Raw genomic sequence first — 12834 nt, 5'->3', positions numbered from 1 at the left:
TTCTAGAAAACCTGAGTTCAGGTCTAATTTTAATACTCATAATTTTTGAAAAAAATTTCTAGATTAACAGATAATCCTGGTGCCAATATCTGATTTTAAAGTATGCCCCAAATATGTTTCCTAACATTTTAGAATGATGTAATATTTAAAGTTTAAATTATTGTTTTATTTGTTCAATTTTTATTCAGAGGTTTAAAATATATTTTAAAATATCTAGCTACATCAAAAATAACTTTTTAAATAGCAGATATAAGTATATAATAGGAAAACTTTTAAAGTAATTCTCTATAACATCTTTCAAAATATCCCTTTGTTGATACCTTTGGTTCCACCTATCAGTTCATAATTCCTTATCACTCAACTTTGTTGTTCGTGTAGTTTTTCCTTTTTAATTTTAAAAACTTTATTGTTCTTGCAGTTGTTTTGTTTTGTTTTACTTTTAAAAACCCTTCTGTAAGTATGAAGAAAAGGAATATACATACAATTTGGGGAGTTTTTTAGCCTCCATAAAAGTCAGCTTTAGAACCCCTGCCCTATTAGCAAATCACATGCAGGTCTGCCGACATGAATTGGATATCATGGGCTTATAATTTAACATCAACAGCCTTACATGTTACATATTCCTATTTAGCAACACCTAAAGGAAGAAACTATGAAAATCTCATGTTTATAACAGCAACAAAGTGACTTTTAGAATGGATCCAAAGAAGACATACAAACTTTTTAAACTATAAAATTATTTTTTCCTTTGTATGGGTTCCAAAGAAATGGAGCAAACTTGTTAGTTAAGAGAGATCTGACAGTAATTTCTAGTTAATTTCAGAGGTTTTAAAATACACTTATTTTTTTTAAAGCATCTGTATATGTAACTCAAATATGAAAAATAAATAAGGCACCATTGACCCCTTTCTTGCTCACACACATCACAACCAGATCATCTAGGCTCCACCTTTAGGGTATATCCAGGACTTAATGATTTCTCATTGCCAATATTGCTATTATATTATTATAATAATATAATATAATATAATATAATATAATATAATATAATATAATATAATATATATATAATAATAATATTATATAATAATATTAATAAATATAATATAATATAATTACTATATTATAATTAATATTATATTATATTATTATAATATAATAGCAATATTGGCAATGAGAAATCATTAAATCCTGGATATACCCTAAAGGTGGAGCCTAGATTATTATAATAATCTAGCCTGCATTATTATAATAGCTTCATACCTGGCCTCCCTGCCCTCACCTCTCCCCACTTATATTCCATTTTCCACAGTGCAATCAGAGTGGTTCTTATAAAACATGTCACATCATATAACTTATCTACTCTAAACCCTCTGAAGTTTCCTTTCCCATGTATGGGTAAAGTCAAACTCTTGCTTCCTTTCTTAGCTCACCTGTCTTCCAAGGTTCTCTCCAGTGCTCACTCTGCTTCAGCCACTCTAGTCATTTTGCCTTTCCTTAAATGTACATGAAGCAAGCCCTTAGTTTTATAACTTACGTAGCCCTAGATATTATATGATCAGCTCCCTCACTTTCTTCAAATATCATCATAGAAGAGCTTTTCTAAACCACAATTTAAAAAGAAATGAAAAACTTCAAAACTCTCTCTTCATTTCATTTATCTTTATACCACCTATTATCACCAGACGTACAATGTATTTGGTGAGTGCTGTCTTCTCCCATTAGATGCTAAACTACATGAGGGCAGAAACTTTGTATTGTTTAGTGCTGTATCCTTCGGACCTATACCAGTGCATGACACATAGTGAGCATTCTGTAAATATGTTGAATGAATAAATTAATACTCTGGTGAAAAGTACTACACCCTCTTGGCCTCCTTCATGTCCTACTGCAGAGTCCCAGAAGGTACCTAGTTGGAAGTTTAGGGATCCTTGAAACACACTTGCAAACCATGACTTAATCTAGAAACCCTGTTTTACAAGTATAAAAGTAGGAGCTCCCAGGGAGAGTGGGGAAAGTATAATTGGGGTGTAATGGAGAGAGTGTTAGACTTCAAGTTAGATTAGTCCTATTTTCACTGTGGGGCATTTCTCTTGAAAGGGCCCTATAAAATACCCTAAACATTCTATTTCTTTCATAGATGTCAGGAATTAAGTTCTACATTTATCCATAAACTGTAAAAAATGTGACTGAAAAAAGAAGGAAAAAAGAATGATTGAAGGTGTGTTAAAAAAGCTACTTATCCTCTACCCAGCTCCTTCATACTTCTGTAATTATCTCTTTAATCGAAAACCATTTTTTAAAAAGGTTATTTAAGCCAATATAAAATTAAGGATTTATATGGTAGGGAAAGCATCATAAAGGTCACAAAATCCTCTCTGCATTTTAATAAATTGCCTTGTCCTTCAATATAGGTATCTCTATACTAAAACTCTGTTTCAGTGTACTAGAACTATATCTTACCTGAAATAGATATTAAAAAATTCTATCATATGAATAAAATAATATCTAACAGATGTTAATTTCAAGTCACATAATCAATTGTGGAATTAATGTAATTTTACCTTTCTATAACTTAATTTTTACCTTAAGCCCACTTTCTACCATATGGAGAATACTGAAATTCAACCAATTGAGGCCAATTTCAGTCTACCTAGGCATTCTCACAACCTGTTCTCAAGGTTGCATAAAACTTTCACAAGGCATATATAATGCTATGGTATTGGCAAGAGATGGCACCTGATTCTCATTCATCATCGGCCTTCACTGGTCTCCCCAGAGACACACATCCCATCCAGGCTCCAGTAGTCAGGACTGGTAGATCGCTCCTGCATACTTCTCAAGGCCTTGTGGGTACACTGGGCTCTGTCAAGTTTATGCCACTCTTGGATATAACAGAAAATTTTCTGCTGTTCTCATGACACTTTTATACCCCATTCCCAATGACCTAGTTACTTCATGTAGCCATCTTAACTCCACTGCCAGGCTTGCTGTTTTCCCAGATTCCATCCCAAGGCATGTGCTTTCTGCTTTCAGATCCTTGAGCCCCAAGAGCACAGGGCTCTTTTCCAGAGACAAACTGGCATTCATAATCTTGCCTCCATTAGTGAATGTCTTTTCTTCATAATGTGAATAAAGAGCACCTATTCTGAATGGGGGTAATGAGTGATGAGGCATGAATGTGGAAAGCTACAATTACCTAAGACAGAGAAAGCCCACATGGTCCAAAGAAGAAAATGTGTTTATGAAATGTATGAATGGGTTGGGAGCATGTACTTCAAACGGTCATGCATGAGGAACATCTGACAAATATTTGACCCCCCAAAAAGCTGTAAATTAAAGAAAATTAAGAACTGCACTTGTAAACTCAACTAATCCCTTAGTTTTATAACTTACATAGACTAAAATATAAATATTTCTGACTTGAACACAAATGTGATTTGAATGATAAATTTAATTTTTCCTAAAATTTGGGGAAAAATTAAAAGGTCGAGCTCAGGCTCAGTTAACAATAAAGGAAGGGCTCATAAATTATGCAAATTCTAGTTAAACCAATGAAGTATAACTGCCTTCACACTTATGGATTCTCTTAAAGAATGTTAATTTTGAACATGAGCAAAATAGGAGTAAGAGGGAAAAAATGGAATGAGTATAACTATCATTGTTACAGTCAGAGGGTCAGGGTACAACAGGCAAAAGTAGTAAGAGTATTTTAATCTCTCTTTTTTTAATATAAATCTGGGCCACTAAAACTTGAGGAAATAAAGAAACTGGTTAGAATTTTTCGGCATGTTTAAGAATAAGACTTGGAAAAAGAAAAATGAAAAATGTCAGAAAAAAAAGAGGATTGAGCAGTCCCCAAATGTCCTCATCCACTTAAGCTTTATATGGAAAACACCATTGTTAATTTTTGTTTTCCCTCCATGAGAAAAACAAACAAACAAATAATAAAACAAATCAGTGTATAGCAGAAGGGCAGAAGGACACATCTGAAATAACAAAGACTGAAAACCATATTAAAATTATTTGACTCATTTCTGAGAAAAAACTGAAGCCATGTTGTTTAAAGTTAGCTAAACGTACAGTAGAATTTCTCTGAAAGAAGAATCCTATGCAAGGACTAGGTAATTCCAAATTACATCATAGTTCTCTCCATCCCTTGACCTAGAACTCTTCATATTCATCAAGCTCAAAGACACTTCTGGCCCCAACTCAAAATGATTTCACAAAAATGGTTAGGGAAAAAACACTAGTTGCCACAGTAGTAGATTGGCATGGGCCATTCACTGCAGAGCTGAGTTTTGCCCAAGCAGTAGCCAGGACTGAATTTGCCACACGACTCTGAGCCAAATTAGAGAAACAGCAAACAGCTGAAGAAAAACAAATGGATTAAATGAATTATTCATCTTTTTTCCATATAATGATACTATGTCTATGCTCATATTAAGTGTGCTAATTTTATGTATAAGTTTTTTGAATGAAAGGTGAAAAATAAGAAATTAGAGTAATACAGAAGAGGGTCACAGAGATGGGATCTGTCTCCTAGATGTATCACTTAAGAGATGTGCTACTTCGGGAAAGTCGCTTCCTATCTCCAAGCATCAGACTTCATTGCAACAGGGGCGGAATAAGAGCCTTTATCTCATAAAGCTGTGAGGCTTAAATATGGGAACGCATGGGAAATTTTCCAAGTAAAGGGCTCATCGTTCAGTGTTCAGTAACCATTAGCCATCATAAGGGACTTACACCCCTTTAGCTTTGGAGTAAATGGAGTAGTGAGAGAAAATAATAATTGCTTACCTCTCTTAAAAAGTTCATGAGGAAGTTCTGGTTCCGATGACAACGCAGAAAGATCCCGAAGTCACCTACTTTTATGCACAGAACGAATTTACAGCTACGTATAAGAAAATTTCCTTTAGAAAAAAAAAAAAACCCTAAAAACTAGCGAAGCCGCACCTCCTGTTGGACAAATGAGCAGGAACCCACATGGAAGTGTGTAGGAGAGGCTGAGACACAATCTCCCCATAAATCCAACATCCCATGCAGGGACCTGCAATCTGGAGGAGACTCATGAAAAACCTAGAGCTTCTTTCTGAGGACGGAAGGGTTCATACCCCATATTAGGCACTTCAACTTTTAAGAACTGCATCTGCAAAATGAGCCCTCAAAACATCTAGCTGTGAAAACTAGTAGGGCAGGCGTCCGTGAGACCCCCGGAACTGTCCCGCACGGAACTGTGGGAAACTGAGGACCAGCTCTTAAAGGGCCCTGCGGAGAAGCAGCCCTTTGAAAAGTCGGGAGACTTTATGCGAAAGAAGCTCGTTTGCTAATTTTAAATCATGGAACTGAGGGGTAGTGTCCTGCTGGGATACTCTGGGGATGGATGCTGGTGGGCGCCATCTTCACACTCTTCCTCTCTCTACCTTGCTAAAGTTGATGACAAGCACCATCTTTTTTTTTTTTTTTACTTTGAAAAAATAATCAGAAACCAGCCTTGAAAATTTCTTTAGCAGAAAAAACCAGTCATATGAACGAATCTTAATTTGGCTTATTTTGCAAGACTAACTTGACCTGGGTCATTTCTTGCTTATGCCTCTGGAAATCTTAAGCAAAGTTTAAACTGTTTACCAAAATTGATATGAGATAACCACTATCCAGTTCCCTATCATTTACAAAAATATGAATATTATAACTAATCACTGAATAAACAAGTCACTGCTTTCTCACTATATGAGCAGCTTTATAACAATATACCCCTAAGCCTCATTCCATGTTCCAGTTTGAGTGCTCCTGATTTACAAACTGCCTTTTGGTGAGTACACAAACTTTTATTAACTGTAACTTCAGTGATTCATTGCTTCTGTTTCTGTTATTTCTAAACTTTTGATAGTTTATGACATCAAAAGTAGGATCCAAAGAAGATCCCCCAACAACTTCAGTGAACAAACAGGTGCTGGTACCCACAAGTCCAGTGAGTTCACTGCTGGAGTTGGAGGATAAATCTCTCTTCCATCCAAATTCTACTCTCTGAATTTTGAGCTCTCCTACTCGATTATGCACGCCTGTATTTTGTATGTTGAGGATTCTTGATAAGGCACCCTATTCTGTTCTACCGGGGAGAAAACACACAATTCCCTGTGTTTTGGAACAACTGTTAAGAAACAGCTTATACTTAAGACATCTTAGGGAATCTAGGCAAAGATGGGTTCCACCGGGTCTAAAACTCTCTCTTCACCTACCTCAAAAAACTCCTGCTTCCTATGAAAATAACCACTACAGACCATGATCTTATACGTTTTGGAAAATGGGTAAACTTTTGGATAATTTGGAATTCTAATGACAATTTGGGGAAAACTTTTACTTAGATACATCAGTCCACCTTAGGGGCAACTCTTGACAAGAGAGGGTCTCAAACCTCTCAGGACAATGGAATGAATTCTTTGGTATGTAGAAGCTTCTAAAAGACAAAATGACTCAAAAAAAATTCTAAAAGGATCCTTATAGTATGCAAATAAAAAGTCTAGTAAAAATCTTTGACTATCTGAGCAGATTACCTTAATTTAATTCATCTTCTGGAAACACAATTTTGTTCCAACTGTTCTCTTATAAACAAGTGAGTTTTGAATTGTACCTGGTCTATGTCTAAAATTTTAGAATGAAAATTATAAGGTTTCTGTTTGCATCTCTCTGTATGTTTATGTGTGTCTATATATGTGTGTTATAGATATGTGATATTTTCCAACCTCTGGATGGTATTGCTAAAATTAATTTGTAAAAAATATAGTTTTAATATAAAAAGCACACTGGTGCACGGTTAATATTTGGTTTTCTCTCTGTTTAAAAAAAAAACAGTTTTATTGGATTATTGGTGTATGAACCTTGAGGGCATTATGCTAAGTGAAATAAATCAAAGAAAGACATATACTGTATGATCTCACTTATATGTGGAATCTAAAAACAAAAACAACAAAAAAACAAAAAGCTTATACATACAGAGGACAGATTGGGGAGGGGGATCAAATGGGTGAAGGAAGTCAAATGGTACAAACTTCCAGTAATACAATAAGTCTTGGGAATGTGATGTACGTTATGACTATAGTAAATAACACCGTATAGCATATTTGCAAGTTACTAAGAGTGTAAATCTTAAAAGTTCTTATCACAAGAAAACTGTATGATGATGGAAGTTAACTAGATTTGTTGTGGTGATCATTTCACAATATATACAATATTGAATCATGTACATCTGAAACTAGCATAATAAGTCAATTATACTCAATTTTAAAAATTGTGAAATATTTTCAACCTGCTTAGGATATGTCATTTGACTCTGCTTTCTACCGAAAATTTTTAAAAATGCAAAAAAGAAATTAATTTTAATAATAAAATTGGATTTCAGAAAATTGATGACAGAAACAATGATATTTTATTTAAAAATATATATATATATTCATTTGGCAATAGCAGTATCTAACAACTTTCTTGCATTATTTGTTTAAATAGTCCCAACCTCATTGGCCAAGTTTACTCCTATATTTGAGTCAAGAAATTTGACCTTCGGAGAGCAGTAACATTCTAGTTATCTCTCTGGAGGTCTGACATAGCATTAGGAAGAAATGGAAAACTAGCACTTGCCAGGAGAGTATGATGTGATCAGAGCTTTAGCTGTATGTCTAATTCACTGGTTAGAATTTGGGAGAACCAACAGATGGCACCTCCAATGGTATCTTTAATGGCAACAGCCACTACAGCCACTGACATGTCTATAAATATTATACATCCATCACTTTGGGACTTTCAAAATCATTCTCCAATCCACCAATGTTAAAAGTCATATTCTTGCAAATGCAGAATTATAAATATTAAGGTACTTTTGATTAGCTAGATCTCTGGCCAGTTGCTTGGCAATAATGGCCTTCTATTTTTAGGCTGTTTCTCTAGACCTTGCTCACACAAACAAATTGAAACTAAAACTCTCTCATGGGATTTCTGTTCTTTGCCATTCTAGTAAAATGAGAAACAATTGTAGTTTGGTTACTTGAAAATATTTCTGATAGAATTGGATATAAAACTCAATGGTACATCACAATTTTTGATTAAGAAACATTGTTTTCCTTATGCTCCCAACCCCCGAAATCATTCTTTGATATGCATTGGACTCCTGAGAAAAGCTTAACCTAGCAGTTTTTCAGGATTCAATTCTGGCTATTAAGGTACTCAATTTTTGTCACCTACACAATTGAGTAAATAGCAATTATTTTTACGCAAATTAATGTTTTAAAATTTTTAATTTTTAATGCATCAACTGATTTGCATTTGTTTAAATAAAAATATAAATATAAAATAAATTGATAATTGAATAAATGCCAATAAATGTCTAAATTTGGTACATCGGTCAAGTCAAAAGTTTATAAACACAGCCATTGGAATTTGTTTCAGGTAATACTTGGCATTAAAAGTTGGTGGTGGAGACACAGATTGCTTTTCCAAAGAGCTATTCATATTGGTTAAGCTGCTTCTTACATACAAAGCAGTGAGGAAAAGGGAAAAGACAAACACTTTCTCAGTCTTCTCATGATTTTTTTTAATCTATTCTGTGCAAAAATATGGTTTACAGTTTATTGCTGAAATGTAGGAACTTGAAGATTCCCAGTCCACAGGTTTAAATATAACAAGTATCTCAATTACTTGCAGGATTACTTCCAGAATTTTAGTATTGAACTGGTAACAGTTACACCCCTACTAATGCAGAGAAATTCTAACAAGAGCCATGGATTCAAAAAATGTCCATTTGAAACCAAACCATGACAATTTATTGTTTTTATTATAAATAGATAAACCGATAACTTGTATAAGTTTCCTTCCTTGAGGCAAGAAGCTTCAACAATTATTTCTTTATAATAATTTTAATTTTACTAAAATGTTTTTGAAAACAATAGGTGATGACAAGTATTGCCATGTTTGCATCAGATACTGTTTCCACCGTGAAGTTTTTTTTCTATACCTTAGCAAAGGTGTGAAATATTTGAGATTCTAGAGAAGTTGATTTCCTTAGTGCAGCTTAAAGTTTATTTTTTCCAAATAGCTAATGATTTTGTAGCATAATTAAAACTTACCCAGTTTGTTGAAGCAACAAGTTGGTTTAATAAAGTTTTTTAATCTGAACCTTCAAATCTTTATAGTCATCTTTCTTTGCCCACTTCCTTGTGTAAAAGAGGAAGAGTATATTGAATACAAATCCATTGTCTTTTGAATCCAAGTTCTATATCATCATGACTTTTCTGTATTACAGGCGGAAGTGTTGTCGATGTAGGGGTTTAGGATAATTATATACAGGCCCAGAAAAAAAGTCCTAAATGTTTAGATTTTTAAAAATTGAAAACCTTATTGGAAGTTTGCTGTTTTCTTCTTATTTTGTTTTTTTTCTAAAGAAAAGCTACAGGAAAACAATTCATTGAATGCTAGTTAGCTATGTTCTGTATGTTTATAAAAATTTAAAACCAACATTTCACAAGGAGGTTGGACAACAGTGCAGACAAGGGAAGACTGAAGCACATTTTCATATTACTTTGAATTTTGGATAACAAAAGAACAGATTAGACCACATAATGAAAGTCATGGTCTACTAATCAAATAATCCTAAAAAAATATTTTCCGTTCTATTTCTCTTTTTGCTAAGAGAGAACTAACTCCTGAGTTATCATTTTGATAAATAAACCCCAGAGTAACAAGACTTATCTGTGGAAAATGTGTCCAGGAGCTGGATTTCACGAAGCTCTTATTGCCTGTAGTGCCAGAGAGAGTCTGTTCTAACATTAGCTTCTAATTCCCATGGCAAATTAATTAATAGATTGATATAAATGGTTGTCTACTTATATTGGAGGATTTTGAGAGATGGACATTTAACGGGATGATGGGTCTTTGATTTGCAGCTGAAGGCTCTCTTTAGTCAAATCATTTATTGAGTTCTTGCTTTAGAACTCTGTGGTTTTGTGTTCCCTATAGTATTCCTATTGTTTTCTATATGAAAACATACTTATCCCTATACAGCATGACAGGAAGATGCGCATGTGTTAGTGTTCTTTATTTGGCTTCTTTGGTTGACTTGAAACTCTTCATATCCCAATCCGCAAGCTGTGACTTTAAAAAGGGGTTACCTTACATATTTTCTCTTCTGTTTTTTTGGCTGGGATTGTGTACAGTAATTATTTAAAATATAAAGTTTAATGTTCATAAAGAATGCTATATAAATAAGTTGACCCCATTTGAGCATTGAAGCCATCCACTGTTACTATAATTTTTTCAGTTGATTTGAGTCACTATGGTAGAATCAGGGAGTCAGGCACAGTCTTCAGACACCTTAATGTTCTTATAAAGAAAAAATTACCTTTCTCTCAATCGTCCGCTAAGTGAAGACACTATACAAGAAAAAAATCAAACGACTAGCAATAGTTAATTTAGAAAACCTCAATTATCCCCTTATGTTAATCAATTTTGGTATTCATGATAACTAGTATGACAGTAAATCAAAAATGTGTGCAATGTTGTATGCCACTATTGTTCCCCAGGCTTGAGATTGAAATTCCTAATTTTTTTCCACTGGGCAACTAATAGCAATTTAGATAGTTCTGTACAAACTTAGAGACATGAGATGTAAAACCATGACTGTATTCCAGCACATTCTTCTTGTCAGAACCATTTAAATCACTGTCTTACACAAGTACATATTGAAACTCAACTTTAAGCATTTTATTTTTATGTACATTTCATTGTGTCCAGAAATAAAATATCTAAATACAGACACACCGTAATGTTGTATATGTATAGTCTTCAACAATACTTGAGCTGAATAAATGCTTTGTACATTTTGTTTTTTTTTAATGGAGTTCACAGCTACATTGATAAAATGGATTCCTCATATCCTTTTTTTTCTTTTTTAACCAATAACAAGCAGAGACAAGTACAAGTTAATATTAATAAGCAGCTCAAATAACACTTGGTTAAACTATGTACAATACAAATCATTCATACAAATGAAGACTAGGATATTGAATTTGATACAATATGTGTAGTAAAGATAAGACAGACACTTATAACTTACATGGTGTCTGTCAGGCATTTTCCTTCTTATATAATGATCAGAATTTGTTTTAAGCAGCATTAGCTGGTCTCAACTTAGCGAAAGTCCAATGGTTGGTGATGACAGCTGTAATCCAATGTCTGCTCACGTGTAAATTCCAAATGTTTGCTCATCTTTACTGAGAACAGGCTCCCACTATAGAAAAAAGAGCCATCTTGTATCACCTTGAGTGTGCCTACTGTATGCTGGAAAAAAAGTTACTACACTTTGTTGTGTTCATAAAATAAAGAATACTGAGTTCTAAAGACATAGTTTTTCCATTTTAACAAGCATATACTCCTACTGTAGTATTTACCAGTACAGCTACTCCAAGCAATAGGAATGCATGAATGGGGACTATTGATTAGCATGGACTTAAGACTTTAAGAGAGATTTCCACAACAGCAAGTGTGAGAAACCATTCACTGTCCAGTTAATCTTTTTGCTTGATGATAGTTTATCCTGAACCATTATGAATCAGACAACGAAAGCCCTCTCAACAGGAATCATAACAGATGCAAGCTGAAATGTGTATGAGTGTGTTTGTGTACATCTATGTGTGAGATCATGTCTTCAAGTGTGGCTTTAAAATCTGTGGTGATTTACAACTATACTGAGAGATGAAGCTGACTGGGCAGAAATTACATCAAATTGTTTTCCACTAGCATATTTGCAGCCAGTTGATGAGAACAGCAGTGTAGACACAATCCAGGTAACAGTTGTGACCTTCTTCTTTGAGGTAACAGCCCTGTCATATGAACTTTAATTCCTCAGGCTTCAGTCTCACCCTCATGTTCATCCTCATCCGGAGGGAAAGTAAGGTGTGTCACTGTGGTAGTTGTAGTCGGGGCACACTTTCTGTACTAGTTTATAATCTGTACTATAAAAGGAAATGTAAATACAGATCACTTTAAAGGGCTTGGAGCAGAGCCAGGACACATGACTTTGGGTCTGCTCCTGGTAACAGGTTTTTGAAGGGTCATAGTTGCAGAGTGTGTTCTTGGTAGCCTTGTCAACCTTTTCATATTCAATACGACAGTTAAAAGACTTGGAATCTTTGGCATCAATCACCGTTTGTTGTGCCAAGTCGAATTCCACTATTTTCGTAGGGGGCACCAAGCTGACAGATACATTCCCTTGACCAGTGGAATTATGCCTGAAATAAACACTAAATGTCCCATTGCCATGATCTACAATTTTCCCAGTTATCAACAGGTTTAGCTTCACTGTTTTGATATTGGAATGAAAATCGCCCCATCCAAACATTTTCTTAAACTTGCCCGTCTTAACAATGGGCCTTCGCTTGGCCCTGGGCCGAGGCTCTTGAAGGTCTGTGGAGTTCCTCAGCCAGTCCCAGAGATCTTGCTCAGAATAAGGTTCTGGGGTGTCATATCGCAGGTCTAAATCTGTATCATTTTCTTTGCCACGGAAAGTCTGTGACAGGAGTCGGCTGATAGACAAGTCTTTGCTGCTTTCTGTCCATATGTGCTTTAATGTGGATTTGCTGCTTCCTGATTTTAGAAGTTCTGACTTTCCACCGTTTGTTAAATTGGCACATGTGACCTAAAAACAGAACAGAAAGACAGCATTTACATCTCTGTACTTGAGAACACCAACACTCAGATTCAAGCCCTTTCAAAGAGGCTCAGAATTAAATGACACTTTTTTTTAAAAGCACCCTCAGCATCTGGCCAATATTTATTAATATATAACAA

At 34.6% G+C, this 12834-nt stretch overlaps 1 protein-coding gene across 1 annotated transcript in view; it reads right to left on the bottom strand.

The window, feature by feature from the left end:
- Positions 1-10731: 10731 nt before the first annotated feature.
- The window catches only part of NXPH1 (neurexophilin 1), a 267195-nt gene continuing 265092 nt past the window's right edge, over positions 10732-12834 (bottom strand). Inside the window, exon 3 of the mRNA XM_039862360.1 lies at positions 10732-12682. Coding sequence (XP_039718294.1) covers positions 11921-12682 — 762 coding nt within the window. The 3' untranslated portion in view covers positions 10732-11920. The remainder of the gene's footprint in view (positions 12683-12834) is intronic.

The sequence above is a fragment of the Pteropus medius genome, unplaced genomic scaffold (assembly GCF_902729225.1).
Source record: "Pteropus medius unplaced genomic scaffold, Ma_sr-lr_union100, whole genome shotgun sequence".
Lineage (NCBI taxonomy): Eukaryota > Metazoa > Chordata > Mammalia > Chiroptera > Pteropodidae > Pteropus > Pteropus medius.
This window is presented reverse-complemented; position numbering and strand designations above follow the sequence as displayed.